At 41.1% G+C, this 18,164-nt stretch overlaps 1 protein-coding gene across 1 annotated transcript in view; it reads left to right on the top strand.

Moving 5' to 3' along the window:
- LOC139208938 (receptor tyrosine-protein kinase erbB-4-like) overlaps positions 1-18,164 on the top strand; it is a 282,441-nt gene that overhangs the window by 214,533 nt on the left and 49,744 nt on the right. The window contains exons 14-18 of the mRNA XM_070838735.1: positions 768-861; positions 7,192-7,346; positions 9,924-9,968; positions 13,081-13,213; positions 15,965-16,087. Of these exons, the coding sequence (XP_070694836.1) occupies positions 768-861; positions 7,192-7,346; positions 9,924-9,968; positions 13,081-13,213; positions 15,965-16,087 (550 nt within the window). The remainder of the gene's footprint in view (positions 1-767; positions 862-7,191; positions 7,347-9,923; positions 9,969-13,080; positions 13,214-15,964; positions 16,088-18,164) is intronic.

Below are 18,164 nucleotides of genomic sequence, written 5' to 3'. Positions count from 1 at the left end.
TAAACTTGTCCAGTTGATCATTTAACATTAAAGGTCCCATATTCTGCTCATTTTTAAGTTTATACTTGGAAGTCCTACTGGAACAGGTTTACTTGGGTTGTTGCTCAAGAAGCACATTGTTTTTCCCATAGCAGACATGGCTGCTGCACCTGTTTTCAGCCTCTGTCTGCACGCTCTGCTTTATAAGAACAGAACGATCTGTGGCTTCGCTTACGCCTTCAACATCTTTGTGTTGGTGGGAGCTGGTGTTAGTGGGGATAAACAATGGCAGATATTGAAGTGCATTCAGGAGGTTTTCAGCAGCTGGGGACAGTCCGTCTGCTGAAGGGCTGGAGGAGGTCACATGTTCAACATATTCCCCTTATGACATTATAAGGAAAGCCAAATCTAAACAGCATGTTTTCACACACTTTTATATATACTTATGTTGAAAAGACATTAAAAAGTGCATTTTGTATAATGTGGGACAATGATGACAATTACATTTTTGTGTCACAAGATTTTTGAAATTGACAGAGAGAATACCTGAAGACTAGTTTGACCTCTGAAATCTTGTGTTTTGGGGAAACTGTTGAAAAGCAAGTGAATGTTAAGTGTAATCCCTCACATCATGACACACTACAGACGCAGGTTATCACTCATATTGGCTGTTTCTATTCCACAAATAATGTTCTGCTCCCCCTTCTTGTCTCTCACCCCTTTATCACTTGCTATTCCCCTCCCATCTTGAACCCCCACTCCGTCCCTTTCCTCCTCCTCTCTCTCAGGGATATACGAGAGTATGCCAACGGGTCAGTGTGTGTGGAGTGTGATGCCCAGTGTGAGCGAGCTGACGATGACTCTTTGACCTGCCATGGTCCGGTAAGCTTACTCCTATAGATGACAAGACCGAGACGGACTGAAGCATCCATCTGCTAACATATGACCTCTTCATAAAGAAAGAGAAGAGTGTCGTTGTTTTAACACTTTGTATATGTTTTTTAGTTGTCAAAGACGAATAGCATACAACATTAAAAGAAAAAATTGTGACATTATTCAGTCTTTGAAAGGTTAACTGCTCTTTCATCTGTCATAAAGGTAGATATGGAGTCAGGTCAGACTTAATAGTAATGAATGCACACATAAAAATTACGGTTGACGAATGTGTTTGGAGGTCATATTTGCTTTATGAGCTCGATAAGACTGAAGATATTCTGTATTTATCATGCTTGCACAAATTACATGAAAAGACAAAGAAAAGTATTCAAGGCCAGAGCATTGCTTCACTCGCCACAAACCAAATGACTTGGCGCTGCAGACACCACCTGTGGTCATCTTAGACAATGATTAATTATTGTATTAGCAGTCCAAGTGTGCCTTTCAGCTGTTCTATTGATTATGTCTCATGTTCCAACTCAAAAAAAAAGACTGATTATTTTGGCTGAGATCAACATTACTTTGCATGCTGATTTGCACCAGGTTTGTATTCAGTGCTTATAGGTTTGTGTCTGTGTGTAGGTTTCTGTCTTTATATTAGTTGAACCATCAAAAATGTATTCAGGGAGAGCAATTATTTTTTAAGTTATTGATCTGTGTTGTGTTTTCCTTTCCCAAAAGAGAACAAACTTTTGCACAAGCTCTTACAGAAGCATAGAAGCTTTTTTGATAGATTGTTTGGTAGCAGCTGTATATTAGAAAAATGCCAGAGTGGAAAAAGAAAAAATCCCTGACCTTCATTTCCCTCTGCCTCTCCCTGTACACTACACCCACAGCCACGTGAGGCCCATGACCCTGCGCTTTCTCTTAAAATCTTATCTTGCCGTTTGATAGAGAGGGATGATTTGTGACAGATGCATGCCAGAGGGGCCATGTGCTGTCTTTTGTGTCCCATCACACCCTGTCACATACTTTGCCCAATATAGTTTAGAAGGGTGGAACTACTTCTTTTTTTTTTTTTTTTTTCCAAAATCACTGGTGTGTGTGAGGGTGTACAAACATGGGTCACAGAGGCCAAACTATTTGTTGGCTTGAGTAGAGTGTGTTTGTTGTTTTTGAGATTTGTTGGTTTGATCATCTGATCTGTCAAGCACTTTAAAGCCCTGTACAAGGCGTTCTAAGAGAAGTGATGTGAAGGTGGGTGTTATACAGACGATAAAACAAATAACTGAGAGAAGGTCACTAAAAACATATGTAGGTGCTTGAGCAGATAACTGTTTTTTTTATTTGATTTTTAAGTACTTTGATTGAATGTTTTCATTAGCTGTGTAAATACTTTCATCTCTCAACTAGTTTATTAGAACAAATGCAAACATCAATAGAGGCCATGTTCATGTCCTCAGTTTGTCTCTTTTTAGCTTATATACAGGATTCTTGTGCACATGAACATGGGCATGTATTTCTGTTTACACAGTCACAAAGGGTGGACCTGCCTTCTTTGTACAGACAAAATACCAGTCCCTTTAGCATACAATTTTGAGGTGAAGACTTGATTTAAAATTAAGGTTAGGGTTAAGGAAGGGTGGTTTATTTTTAGGGTTAGGGTTAGTCTCCAGAAAATGAATGTACGTCAATGTAATGTCCTCTGAAGTAATGGACACAGGACTGTGTGTATATGTGTTTGTGTGGTTGTGTGACTTGTCAAGCTGTGTGTAATGGAAATGTTCCAGAATAACCTGTTGGACCTCATGTAGATGTCACATGTGCAGCACAGGCACACAAATGGATTACAGCAATCATGATATGGCCACAGAGCCCATAGCAATTACATTATAGCCTACACACAGTGATTTGATAGACCTAATGCCCTCTGTGGGGAGAGATTTAACTGTAGCCATGAATACAGGCTATGTCATGGGCAGAGTTGGTGATGATGGTTGATCTAGAGTGGTTGCTGTTTTTGATCAGTAATACAAACACACTTGACTTGCTCATTTCCAGCCCATCTATTATGGCGCCTTTATTGAAGGACTGGACTGGAGCATTTCACAACTTGCACTGGCAAGACATGAGTGCAGTTCAGCTCAACTCAAGTGTCTTATTGAATACCTGAATCTTTTTCAAAAGGCAAGAATTGTAATGCATCACTGCAAAAGGTTGAATGAAGTTTTAAGTTACTAATATGACAGATTGTTACATTAGTCATTTTAACAGACCAGTAGTGATTCTGTTGTCTTCAATCTTCTGTAAAATGCACAGTACAAACTAAAACTGATTTACACATCACATTTATTTTGATGGCAATTCATAAATGAATAGAAAATCCCTCCCCTGGAATTTTGGTGACTGGTTACAAATGTGTCCTTGAAACAAGTTACAAAGCCGCTGACTTACAAATTGTTATTAAAAAGTCCACCTGCTTCATATGTGGGATTGACACACACTCTACAAAGTGTTCCAGAAAACGTTGCAAACACATTTTAGCAGGTCCACACACATGCCGAGACACACAACAGTTCTTTTTGATAGTACAACATATGATATCTTAATAAAACACATTTAAATCTTCTGGAGTGGCTATATATTCTTTATGACCACTGAATTGAAGTGCCTACGGTCATATTCACAGCAGCTGCCACATCCATCTTTTTCCTATTTGTCCCACTGTTTCCTTTCTACATCCTCTCCCCCCTACGCCTTTTATCTCTCCACCTCACCATTAATGCTTAAAATTATTTTGTGGTGTGATGGTGATGGAAGACTTTTAGTGTGGGAGTATATTTAAGGACTCCAGCAGAGTATATAAGGCAGAGCATGATGACTTGGTCTGTGCATTATATCACAGTAAAGTATCTTGTAAATCCTTCCTGATGTACCTGATCAAAGCCTTTTATGTAGCTGCCTGTTAAAAGTCTTGACTGTAAGGCCTGACATCGTAAAGATTAATTGCCAGTCCTCCTGAGATATTAGTGTGGTTTGTGCATAAGAGGGTAGGAAGGAAGATAGAAGAAGCTGAAATGTTCATTTGCACACACATACCCAACAACATCACAGACAAACCTAAGTGCACAAGCAGACCAATTTAAATTTACAGCAGGGTACTTTGGAGGCGACACTGTGTCTTCCTTTCATTTTTTGGATGTCCCAATACACTGCTGTACCAAACGCTGTTTGTTTGCTCTGTCACATAATTTAGCTTGCTGATGTGATGGGATTATTGAAAACACACACACACACACACACACACACATCGATTGCTACGGGTGGGAGGACACTCATAAAAGCGAAGTGCCAGGCTCAACCCTAAAGCCAGGGAGAGCAGCGAGACTTTCAATTTGCATAATTATACCACAGTGTATGTATGTTCACACACACACACACACACACACACACACACACATGCAAGGCCATGCACAGACACTACATCAGGTTATGTATGAACAAGCACCCACACACACTCCTCCACTTGCCAAAGGATAGTTATCTGCCTTCACTATCGTCTTTTTACCTTGGTGGCCCCTGTTTAGCGAGAACAGTATATGTGTGTGTGTTTCAGTCTGACCTATTTAACATACTGTATACCTCGGCATGTATTAATGTATGTGTTACTTATTCAGTGTGCTAATTGGACATCCATGTTATTGTATATGTAAGCCAAATGTGGTTGTTGCTTTGATTGCCACTCACTGTGTATATGTGTGTGTGTGTGTGTGTGTGTGTGTTGTTGTTTGTCAATGAGATGTTCTTTAGCCCTGTTTGGGAGATCTCCTCTGCTCTCTTCCTCTCCTCCCCTACCTCCTCCCTTGCCTATATTAGCTCCATAAATCCTGTTCTAGGCGGATTGTTATGGTCATTGTGTGTGCTGTGAGCGATGGTTATTATCTGCCTGCTCCGCTCACACTGCTTTATGCGTCTCGTCTGCTCTCTCCCTCTCTCCCTCTCTCATCCCTCTTTCTCTCTCTTATTCACACTATATCCCGCTTGTTCTTACTGCCTGTCCTCCTTGCTGTGCTATTCTGCATCCATGTCCACTGTCTCTCCCTCGCCCCCCTTCTTACTTCTTTTTTTCACTTTTCTCGTCTCTCCTTTCACTCTGTCCACCGTTTGCCTTTTGCTCCCTTTTATCTATTACGCTCTCAAGCTTTCACTGCTGCACAGAAGCAAGCACAACAATTTAATCTATAAAGCTGCTAAGAAACCTGTACTTGGCAAGTTATTGATGTAGAATTATACCCATCAATCGGTCTACATTACAAGCTGAGGCTACAGCAGATATCTCATCCCCTAAATTTGAGACACCTCTTATTTTGTTCTTTATACCCGACTTCATGTCAGGTCCTCCTCCTGTAAATCCTCTCTACACAGAAGGAATTTGGAAAACTTGAGGGTGGAAAAACATCTGTTACAGAAAGCTGTTCAGAGAGAGCTGGACTCATCAGTGATAACTGAGTGCTAAAAGACATGTTTACTGTCTCTAAATTCAACAGTCATGGAAAAGATTTGGAGTTGTCATGACTACATGTTGCCATTAACTGTAAAGTTGCCTTGTAAAAACCTTAAGCTTTTTTCAGTGTAAATCCTCCTTAGTTAAATGCCTTGGTAAATGGCAACTTCACACCTTGCTGGTGGTTATACACTCCTGATCAAAATCTTAAGACCGGGGGAAAAATTACAAGAATTCACATTTCGCATTGCTGGATCATAAGCAGGTTGCAAGTAGAGCTTCAGAATACAAAAAGAAGAAACAGGAGCAAGAGACAAAAAATAGAGAGTAGGCAATTTATTGAAAACTGCATTTTAACTCAAACAGGCTGTTTTCAGCTGATCAAAAGTTTAAGACCATAGCCCAAAAAAACCCCAAAACAGAACTAATAGTGCCTAAAAAGGACTCAGTAGTGAGTAGCCACACCATTCTTGTTGATCACTTCAAAAATTCGTTTAGGCATGCTTGATGAGAGTGTTTCCAGGAGGCTGGTGGGAACGTTCCTCCATGTGGTGAAGATGGCTTCACGACGGGCATCCATGGTCTGGAACTGATCCATCACCATCCATCCCTAAACATTCTCAATGAGATTTAGACCAGGGGAACACGCAGGATGGTCCAAAAGAGCGACGCTATTCTCCTGGAAGAAGTCCTTCATCAGGTGGGCGTTGTGAACTGCAGCATTGTCCTGATGAAAGACCCAGTTACCCATTACCACACAGGCGAGGGCCCTCAGTCAAGAGGGATGCCCGCCGCAACATCTTCACATAACCAGCCGCCGTTTGACGTCCCTGCACAACCTGAAGCTCCATTGTTGCACTGAAGGAAAAAGCATCCCAGATCATGATGGAGCCTCCTCCACTGTGCCGCGTAGAAAACATCTCCAGTGGGATCTCCTTGTCATGCCAATAACTTTGGAAGCCATCAGGACCATCCAGGTTACATTTTTTCTCATCAGAGAATAAAACTGTCTTCCACCTTTCAATGTCCCATGTTTGGTGCTCCCTTGCAAAGTCCAAACGGGCAAGTTTGTGGCGTGGGAGGAGACGTGGCCTTTGAAGACGTTTTTTGTTCTTTAAGCCCTTCTCTCGCGGATGCTGTCTTATGGTTATTGGGCTGCAGTCAGCATCAGTAACGGCCTCAATTTGGGTCGAGGATCGGCCTGTGTCTTCTTGGACAGCCCGTCGGATTCCCCGGCTCATCGCAGGTGAAATTTTTTTGGGTCTACCACTTGACTTTTTTGTCCCATAGCCCTCAGGATCCTTTAAGAAATGTAAAATTACTGTCTTACTGCGTCCAACCTCGGCAGTGATGACACGTTGCAAGACACCTTGTATGTGCAGCTCAACAATCCTACCACGGTCAAAGACAGAAAGCCTTTTTGCCTTTGCCATCAGGAGGTCATGACAGTGTTAATGCCTGAAGGAAAATGACATGAAAGCCAGATTTTTGTGCAGATTTTGACATTTTAAGGCTATGGTCTTAAACTTTTGATCAGCTGAAAACAGCCTGTTTGAGTTAAAATGCAGTAAAATTCAATAAAACTGTCTACTCTTGCTTGTCTCTTGTCTCTTGCTCCTGTTTCTTCTTTTTGTATTTTGAAGCTCTACTTGCAACCTGCTTTCGATCCAGCAATGCAAAATGCAAATTCTTGTAATTTTTCCCCCGGTCTTTTTGATCAGGAGTGTACGCGAGACTGCAAAATAGCTTTTATTCAAAACAACTGCATGTTTTAGTAAAATAAAATGTGATCTGAAAATATATATATATATTTTTTTTTTTACTTCCTGTAGGGTCCAGAACATTGCGTGAAATGTCTCCATTTCAAGGATGGTCCTAATTGTGTGGAAAAGTGTCCCGATGGCCTGCAAGGTGCCAACAGCTTTATTTTCAAGTATGCAGAGGCCAACAATGAATGCCATCCCTGCCATGCCAACTGCACCCAGGGGTAAGAACAGTCAGCACAAGGACTGGTCAGAGGTTTGGGGTTGAATTGCCACCCCTCCACAGAAGAAAGACATTTTCATCATTCTTCATTCATGAATCACAATCAGTTCCTTCAAGCTATAAAAGATGAATGAAACCAAACAGTAATCATCAATTTAAATTGTTTTGCTATTGCTGACATGTGAAATTGGAAGGCGGAGAGCCCAAAATATATAAACCACAGTATTAGCTGTATTGCACCATAAAATTCCATAAAATCCCTCTCTGTTGGACTCCAAGCTGTTTCTCAAAACAGGCATGCTTTTCCGTCAGTCATGACACAGACATAGATGGTGGAAAGGGAGTAATTATACGCACACCACGTAGGTGCAAGTCTCTCAGTACACCGCTCCAATGAAAGAAAGGATAATATCTGCACACTTGCTCCATGCAACAAAAGTGAAATAATGACAAAGATTCGACCTACTTGGATCTTTGCCTGTCAACTGGTTGAGGTCCTGGAAAGTCATTATTAAACTTGTGTGGCATAGAGCAAGTGTTCATTTCTTTCTCAGGAGATGATGGTACAGATACATCTGTTGAATAAACTGTGAGCTTGCCAGATACAGTAGCTCACCACAGCACCAAGCCACATGTTTTTCACAAGAACTCTCTAATGAATTTCCCAATTTCACTTTAATGTGGTGACTGTGTACTAACAGAAAATTCTCACTGAGGCGTCTCATTCTCTCATTGTAAATGCTTTTGATTTCATATGAATAATTGTTGAAACATGTATAGTCCCAAATGCTCACTATCCGCATCCTGCAAACATAAAATTGTAAACCAACATCTCACAAGAAAAAAGAGAGAAATGCAAAGGCAAAGTAGAAAATGACAGAGGAGAGAGGAAGAATGAAAATCAGTGAAGTACATTGCCGCTCTCCATTGCTTACTAGCCACTGATCGCTCAATGTAATATTCAGCAAGAGTTGGTAAGACATCATTTTGTATTTAACTCCACAGGGAGTTTATGTCACTTCCTTGTGTGTTATTTCTCCTCTCCTGAATGACAGCCTCCAGCTCGCTCGAGCATAACAATGTAGTTGTAAATGGAAAACACCAGGCTGTCACAGGTAGAGCTTCATAAGCAGATACCGCTCGTGCAAACACAAGCTGCAGGAAAGAGAGGAAAGGCAGAGACATAGACCAACAGGGAAAGACACAGAGACGGGGATGAATCCACTACCCCTTTGAAACATTCAAAAGAGCCACCAAATTTTGGAGCTAGTATGAAGATTGTCAGGCATGGAGTCTGAAAAACACACATGGGTGATCTGGAACATCAACACAGATGGACTGGTGAAATTTCAAGCAGAGATCTTTGCTTTTCATCAGAAGACAATGCAGCTTTGTAATCTGTCGCTTATGTGGACACAATGAAACTGAAACTGAGTTCTAGCATAGCTAGAAGAGCTGACAGGGCTTTAGTTAGTTTAGTTATTAACAAGTTTGTCCACAGGCATGAGACAATAGTTGGGTTTGTTGATGCTATGGCTTTAAAACAACAACCTACCCTTTGATTTTACTGTAAAACTTAAAGCTAAAGTTTATGAGCTATGAAGATATTGTGATGTAACACTTTTATTTTCTCCCTGGGGCTCATACATACACACACACACACACACACACACACATATTCTTTATTTCACATTTTGTGTGAAAGGGAACTGAATGTAAATGCCAAAAATGTGTGGTGTAATACAGTAGACCTGCATTATTTTTCATAATTTTTGTCAGCATGAATGACCTCTTGGATTCTGCAACACTTCCCACTGAGTAGACTGAATTATGGCAAATGGTAAATTGACTGTACTTGTATAGGGCTTTTCTAATCTTTTCATCCACTCACAGTCCTTTTACAATACATTCACATTTGCTCATTCGCACACTATTCATACACAAATGGCAATTGCCGATCTTCCATCAGGAGGAAGAATCATCATCATTCACACTCACTCTCACAGACCGAGCCACCTCATAGCTTCAGGAGCAATTTGGGATTCAGTCTCCTGCCCAAGGACACCTCGGCAGGAGGAGCCGGGGATCAAACTGCTGATCTTTTGATAGGCAGAGGACCCGCTCTACCTCTGAGCCACAGACTGGAGCTAAGTAGAAATCAGACTAGTGAGGGCAACTATTGTTCACAAAAATGCTCTATGCTGTCATTGGTTCAGTTTTTGTTTGATGAACATCACAGAGCAGCATCTTAGAGCCAGGGACACGTAGCCTATTGTGCATCTGTATGTGTGGTGTAAAGGACAACCACTCATTACATGATGCACCACCACACACTCATTCCATATCTCGTGTAAATAGGTTGACAAAGGCAAGGTAGCTCATTAGAAAATCCAATACGGGTCGTTCCAGTGCTGGGACTACAGGATGAACACAGGTCCTTGGCGTAAGAGGATTTTTGCTCTTGCCATTAGTTGTTGTATTGCTTTGCTCACTAAAGGGTGTCATCATTTTCAGATAAATGGCAAACTGTAATTGTTGTTTGTTTCACTTTTTGCTTCTCCTGTATTTGTTTACTTAGGTGCATTGGACCAAGACTGCAAGACTGTGTTGGCTGGATGGACAGGTACAAAATTCTTTTCTGTGGATTGCCTCTATTCACACTGCTCAATAGCACACACCATTTGAACACACACACACACACACACACACACACAGACAGAGGAATCCCAAAAGCAAAGTCTCTGATTAATGGCTAGCTCTAAGGCCCAAAATCGCTGTGAGTGTCCTTAATGTCTCTGTGCACGCATGCTTGTGTACGCGTGTGTCTGTGTGTGCGTATGTGCACAAGCAATTTGCCTGGTTCTTGATAAATTGATAGCACTTTAGCTTTTGTTCTGGGGCAGGGGGGTTGGGACAAAATGCCGCTAACAGTTTATAGCAAATGGATTCAAGATTTCGAGACAAGAAACATTTTGGCATCAAGTGGTGCTGAGAATTGTTGGATGGTGTTTGAGGAAAAGGTTGGCAGAGGGAACAGCCAACACTACAGAACCTACTGGTGGCTCTGGAGAGCACAACACTGCTGCAAATCATCGGACTGGAAATGTATTTAGACTATCTCGCGGCATAGCAGGAGGCTGCTATGGTGGCTGTTTACATTCACTCCCTCTAGAGAACTGCTCAGAACATAAACTTCTCCTCTCCGCTTTGGAACCCAGCCAACATGGATGAAGGGGAACTGCAGCAGATGGGGGAATGTAGCTATCAGGTGACCTAGTGAACAGATCTGCCCTTATCAGATCTCCAATAGCTGTGGCTGGGATACAGCAGTAGACACCCAGCTAACCCCAGGCTTAGCTGCCTGCTCTGAGGTGTCACACATCTTGTAAATCTGTTACCTGTTAGATGCATTGGCTTTTGAGCACGACTGAAAGTGGCTTATCTGAAATGCATGATTACACTAAGCCTTCAAAGGCCACCGTTCAACCTGGCATTAGCATACATCTTGTTCAGGGATTGTGTGCATATCTGATTAAGCTGGATTAATCACTTGCTGTCACTTACTCATGTAATATTCAGTCTGATGAAATTGACAAGTAATACTCGTCTAACATGTTCCCATTTGGCTGTATCTTTCTTAGTCAATTCGAAATGATCAGATGTGTCTGTCGTCTCATACCTCACTGTTCCCTGACATGCACAGATTCTGATGTTTGTAATGGTGGAGAAACATTGGATTTACTGAGGTTACATGCATCACTGACCATATATAAAGGTGGCTTGGTGGGTGATCTGTACGTCTGCAGCGCATTTATAGTATCGCTGGGTTTCATCAGATCACTCAGGGGACCTGCTAATGTCTGCTGGAAAGACCTTGTATGTGAAGCGTGCAGATTGAATTAGACTACAGTGGGTCTTGGTGCTAAAGTGACATTTGGTCATGCGTCAAATTGTCTGTGGCCTTTGATGACTGATATGCAGCTATTTGTAGATTTTTTTTTTTTTTTTTAACACTGTCCCTCAGTGGTCCTTTATAAGACTGTGAGGTACGGACACACACAGAAAACACACAAATATCAGCATTGGTTTCAGACAAATGATGTATGTGCTCTGAAATGTCATGATGTTTGGATTATCTCTGGAAAGCAATGAGCATTTTTCTTTTTGAATTTCGAGCTTGTAGCTAGTGATGTTTAATTCTTTAGAATCTCAGTGATCATGGGTCAGTGAATTTATTTAGAAACAGAGACATTGCGAACTAAAAGGGCACTCAAAGACCCAAGGCCTTGTTTGTGAGTTGGAGCCCAGGCTACAGTACGCCTTCCACCAAGATTCATGAGAACTGGTCCAGTAGTTTTTCTGTAATTCTAAATAAAAAAACAGACGGACAAACAACACCGAAAACATAACCTTCCTCTTCTCAGGGGATGCAGATGTTCCTGTAGACTCTGCTAGCCACTTGGTTATGACGTCCCATGTGCGCTGTTCCTGCCTGCCTGCCGCTGTTGCTGCTATTGTGTGCTGGATTGTTTCTTTGCACAAAGTGCACCTGTCCTGTCTGGTGTGGTGGACCCCTGCTTCTATTGATCTCGTACTAAGTGTCTGCTCTTGCGCCGTCATGATTAGTGCTTCTGTGCTGTCTTTTAACTCAGCCATTCCCAGCCACAGATAAGATTTCTTGATGTCAGCCACCTCTTCTATCTGTCAGTGGTGCATGCCGTGTTGCGCCTTGTCCCCTCCAGGAACTGACTTTAGCTTCTGTTGCTTTGTGACTGTGATATTAAGTGGCGCATTTTACGTTTGAGAAAATAAAGTTGTCAATTCTCTGTGGTGAAGAAATCTATCGTGACACAGTATCTGAACTACTTCAAACCAATCCTGAGATTTTTTTTCCTGCTTTTTCGTATTAATTATTGGTACCAACGTGTCTGCAGTAAGCTAATACTGGCCAGTATTTATTGGCTCAGGCTCTAGTTCTCACCAGTTCTTTACCATCACATTAGAAGTAAGTAAAAAGGGATTTTCTCCCTGAACAAGCCGAAGAGAGTGAGATATGGGGGAGATACAGAGTTCCCATGAAGCTAGCTGACTGTGATAACATTTTATGAGGTGTATCCTTGCAGTCTGTGATATAAAGTCCTGAATAACAGCCTTTTCCCACTGATTTAGGAGTCTTGGTGTGGCTTGACCAAATTAAGTTCTTTTCATTACAGCAGAAAAGAGGGGGAGGGCTGGTATACTGAAAAGTCAACTCTTCTCTCCTCTTTCTCATTTCTGCACTAACTCTGTAGACAGTTTCGGGAGCATATCTGGAAATTTTTATAGAGGCTTGATTTCAAATGGCAGTGTGAGTGTAGAACAGAGAATTCACTTTGATAGCTATTTCCATGTTTTTCATCTCAGCCTAGATTTTAATGAGAGGGCATGGAGGGCTTGTTACCAGGCTAAGCTAAGTGGAAAACCAGACAAAAACTGAAGGTGAATAGGTCTTTTTTTGAAGGATCGCCCACAAACACTTTAGACATGTCTTTTTATTTGCTTGTTTATTGGGTTGTTTTTTGTGTGTGCACATGGCAGTCTAAACACAATGCCAACTTCTACCTTTTTGTTGTTATCCTCTCTACTCCTACTCAAACTACCCAACCTGTCCACCCTGCACCCATCCCCTTCTGTCCTGATCACCTACTCATTTTCCTCCTTCTCCTCCGCCTCCACTTCCTTGTCTTTGTCTTCAGAACTCCTCTGATCGCAGCTGGAGTGATCGGCGGCCTCTTCATGGTGGTAATCATGGTGCTAAGTGTAGCAGTGTCTGTGCGCCGGAAGAACATAAAGAAGAAAAGAGCCCTCCGTCGGTTCCTGGAGACAGAGGTGAGCAGGGCAGTGGATGAAAAACATATCACGGAAAGGGAAACATTGGAAACTGGAAGATAATATTGTCAGAGGACTGTGCTTGACTCAGAGGACATTGGTGACTTTTGTACGGCCTAAGTAAGTCCAAATTTAATCTACAGAATCAAAAGTATTAAAAACATAGTGGAAAAATTGGAGGTGAAAAAATAAAATTGGTGAAAAGAGCACTACGGTGTATCTATAGATCACAAAAAATAGTAATTTCTAAAAATATTAGTTTTAGAAGAAAACATGATCAAAACATAGGAAATATCTGAGGATATTTCTCTGGGTTTGTATGATTACATTGTTGTGTGCATATGTGTGTGTGCTTGCAAGTCATTATATGTTTGTTGTTTGAATGTGTGTGTGTGTGTGCGTGTGCGTGTGCGTGTACTCGGCACACACCTGGCACATACTGTACAAAATACAAGAAAGCCATACTGAAGGAGAGAGAAAAGAGAATGACTTCGCGTCTCCAGATGGTGACTGTGGAGGTGGAGAGAGTGTCAGAGGCTCAGGTGTTGACTTTACCATAGTATACTGGAGAGGACACTTCTGTTAGGAAGAGGAAAGAGGCCATACCATTAGAGGAGGAGAAAGCACTCTTTGGTTTTATTAAAACAGGAAGAGTGTATCATCTAATGCACAGTGTCCACAGTGAGAATAATGTCTTCTTTCACTGCTGTTCTGTCTCTTCAAAGCACACAAGTATCAGTAAAGTATCTTCACTGATAGCTTCTGTAATGACAAAATAGCATATGCTTCTCTCACATGGCTGACACTTAAATACATTAGCTGATCATTATCTGGTTTGAATACTTAAATCGCTAAGCATCTCTAAATACCTCTTTTTCTTTAGACCCATTCCTGGCATACACAAATGTTCAATATATTACAGAGGCATTCTTCTACCGCATTATTTGAGCTTTGTGTAAGGATGAAGCCTGCTGTCATTTTTAATGTGAAAATAGATTTTGCTTCAAACAATGTCAAATGTTGTCTAACTGCCAAAACTGGCGCATTGTCATTCAAAACCATGCATGAAATAAAAATAAGAAGCAATTTTTCACAGAGCAATCCGAGGAGCTTGGCGGGAATGAACAGCCCTCTATTACTGCGGTGGTCTCTCACTTGTAAACCCACACAATAACCCTGTGGTATATGTGAAGATTTTGACTTTTTTTTTCCCACAGCCAATGCTATGGTAATGTAAGCCATTTTAACTTTTCACATCAGATTATGATTAATTCATGCATTTATGGAATTTAATGCACAGATGTTTTCTCATCATTCAGTTCTTATGGGATGTTTCTCCACTGTAGCATAATAAAATATATACAGCAAGTAAAGAGTTTCTGTGCCTATACATTTCTTGGTTTGGTTTCAGCACTGCCTTGTAGAGTGAGAAGGTGAACAGCTCCAGTGTGCTGTGCACAGCCTCAACTTCCTCTTCAGGACCCCCAATGCTGGACAGCTCCCTGCCCTGTGGAGTAGCAGCCTTTTGTGTGTGTGTGTGTGTGTGTGTGTTTGTGTTGATGGATCATTTTAAGACATCTGTATCTTCTTGTTTGTGTGTGTGGCCCCCGCCCCCCTTGTTTCCACCCTGCAGAAGCTGATTTGTTATTCCATTTAAATGAAGAATGGTTATTTTTTTTAATCAAATGGTAACCATGAGCCAGAGGGACAAATGCTGCCGACCACAGCCAGGCTGATTTACACCCTCTCTCTGTTTTCCTCTTACTGCGCTCCCTCCCTCCTAATTCTCCTTATATTGTTCCGTCTCTTATATTTTTGCAGCGTCTGACTAATTCAGCTGCGTGCTTCTCTATTGTCGTCTCGTTGTTGTTGTTTCTGCCACGGTTTCTCTCCCACTTCACATCTTCCTCCGTCCCTCCCCCTCATATAATGTTTTCCCCTCTCTTGCTATTAAATCTGTCCGTTCCTCCACTTGAGCAGTAATGAGACAACAAAAGTGTCAACTCCTTTTCAGGCTCCACAATTATCCACCTCTTTCTCTCACTCTTTGTCCACCCTTCCCCATCTCCCTCTTCTGTTCACATATTAAGTCCCTCACTTGTGATATTGAAACAGTAATGGCACTCTGGGTTTTAGATTTGCCTTGTTGGAAAAATGTCACTGTAACCCTACTGTTACCCGAAGTACTGGGCAGTTACTAATTCAGTAATTCAATTCAATTGCAATACATGTATCAATTACATACAGTAAATATTGCATTCAATTAATCATAATGTCATGTTACTCCATGGTAATTGCATTATGAGTTTCACAGTATGGTGTCCTGGCAATCTAGATCAAAGTTTGTATTCACGAAAAAATCTTGTAAATAATCAATATTAGCAATAGTCCATGCAAAATGTACTTTTTTCACTTAATGTATGTTAGGTTGCACCATCTCCTGGAAAATGGCTCATTAACTTTACTTGTACATGTACATGCACATGCACATGGTCATGGATGTGTTCTGTGTTCTCTCCTAAATTGTCTATACTTTCTTGACAATTTGGATGATATCAGATATTTTGACAATTTATTTTTTCCGTGTGATAGATCGTGACCTGTTTGTAGGAAGGACTATGTGGACTGTGTGCACAGGAGGAGGTTGTGTGACAAAAATAATTAATCACAGTGTAGGGAGCTTGTATTATAGGGTTAGGGTTACAGCACCCACTGATTGAATGACTCCTGTGTTACTGGATGTGTTTTTAGCTGGTAGAACCATTAACACCCAGTGGAACAGCACCCAACCAAGCCCAGCTTCGCATCCTGAAAGAGACAGAACTCAAAAGAGTCAAGATCCTTGGCTCTGGGGCCTTCGGGACTGTTTACAAGGTAAAAACACACAAAAATAAAATTATTGTAATTGTAACTGTTTGCATGTGTGTCAGTTGGTTCCTGAATGAATAACCTCCTAAATTTGAGATAATGTTGTGAGGTCTTGGGGAAAAAAAAGAGGAAGACAAGAGAGACAGATTGCAGGATAATTAATGACAGGAAATGAGAAGGCTGGAGGCAGGAGATGAAAAGAATAAGTAATAGCAGACACTGAGACCCCTGGGGTTACAGTGAAATAAAAGGTAGCTGAGGTCACCACCAGTGTTATGATTGGCTGGGGAGAGTAGGAGTAAGACACGGCCGAAATTAGAAAGAACAGCCTGTCTCTTACTAAAATCATCATCTGTCATTTTGTAGATCTATCAATTCACATTATAGCACATTTCTGGGTCAGAGTTATGGTAGTAGGAGCACAGATGTCCTTTTTCAAAACAGCTTCCTGCACATTTCCCCCGAGGAAACTCCAGGCACTAGGCATACAAGAATATATACTCCATTCACAGTCTCGTGGGTGAGCCCTAGGACAGTTTTCCTTGGTGGCCAGGAGGCATTAGGGAGGTACCTAAATCTCCTCCACTGGATCCTCTGGTTCTCACAGTTGGTTGATGCAGAGATGAGGCAGTCGAGAATAACCTAAATTCAGCAGTTTGATTACAAGATCTTTTCATTTCAAACACAAGTTTCAGGTCATGGCTAACGTTGAGCGTTAGCATTCAGGCTGATTTGTAAAGAGAGTGTTTTGCTTTTTCTTTTTCCTTCTCTTTTCAAATACTTAGATATATCTCTTTCTAAATACACAAACACAGCACACACGTAGGGACACATAAGCACATGCAAGCTAGAAAACATGGAGACGACGATGAACAAGTGAAACAAGATGCAGAGGAGTGTTAGTAAACTAAACCTAAACTGGCATGTACCTCAGAAATTTTGCAGGTGAGTTAATTTAGAGGCAATATGTTGTCCCTTGGTTTCATGCCACTGCAGAGTTGATAGCAGCAAGTTGTCAAGAGACATCAAAGCATCCGCAAATGCAAGGAAGAAGAAGACTGTTTGCTGATGTAAACAACTCACATTTCCAAATATTTTTTAAAAATCTGGTTTATAAACGTTATGAGTTTTTTTGAGGAATAAAATGCATTTAACATGTCACGTCTCAGAGATAGACAAAATGTTTTTTGTGAAAAACACTTAATTACTTTACAGGGTGGCTTTAACTGGTAATCTCTCCCATCTGGGGCATTAGCACACTCCTCACATGGCTGAGTTGAATAAATTAACCATGACCTGGAAGAGAACGGTGTGCTTAGGTTGGGAGGTCTTGGCCTGCATGTCACATGCAATCTGGTTTGCATTGGACAGCCATATAACAATTTATTCATCTGAAAGTCGTTTTCAGTCATATTTTCAGTCACAACAGTATTAAATAAAAGGTAAAAACTTGGCTATGGACATTTAGAATTAGTCCATAAAACACAGCGGTGTCCTTCTGGGGCAGTCAGTAACAACATGTCACCTTCATTAGTACCTATTTAGCCCTACTATACCCCATTATATACCTTGAATGCAGTTAATTAAAGGAAAATGAGGCTCTACATGGCAAGTGACGCTTTGAGAGGACAGGTGTTTTAACTAAATGTAGAGATGTTGGGCCTGTTGTCACGGGATATGTAGTCATTTCAGGGCAGAACAAAGGTGTGACACATTTGAAACCTTTGGAAAAAGTTGAGAGGCACTTCATTTCTCTCCTCTTTTAAATGCTTTGACCACTTTGGCAGCCGGTAAATCACTTTAATCCCACCTGAAATTAGATACTTCAAAATGATTAAATAGTTGTCTTTTTGAAGGTCAAAATAACCTTTGATCATGCAGCATGCTGAACATTTCCAGCGAGAATATGGAAGATGGTTATTAAGAAAGCTGACAAAGTAGAATTCAGGATGAACATGTTTCAATTTATTAATTGAGATTACTCGTGTTCAAATCATTAACAGCTTCTTCTTGATACAATGTTAGTGAGTGGGAATTTTATGACTTTCTATTCAGTGTAATGACTCCTCATCTGTGTCGGTGT

This window comes from Pempheris klunzingeri, chromosome 10 (assembly GCF_042242105.1).
Source record: "Pempheris klunzingeri isolate RE-2024b chromosome 10, fPemKlu1.hap1, whole genome shotgun sequence".
Taxonomy (NCBI): domain Eukaryota; kingdom Metazoa; phylum Chordata; class Actinopteri; order Acropomatiformes; family Pempheridae; genus Pempheris; species Pempheris klunzingeri.
The sequence above is the reverse complement of the archived record's forward strand: the minus strand, read 5'-3'. Positions and strand labels throughout refer to the sequence as shown.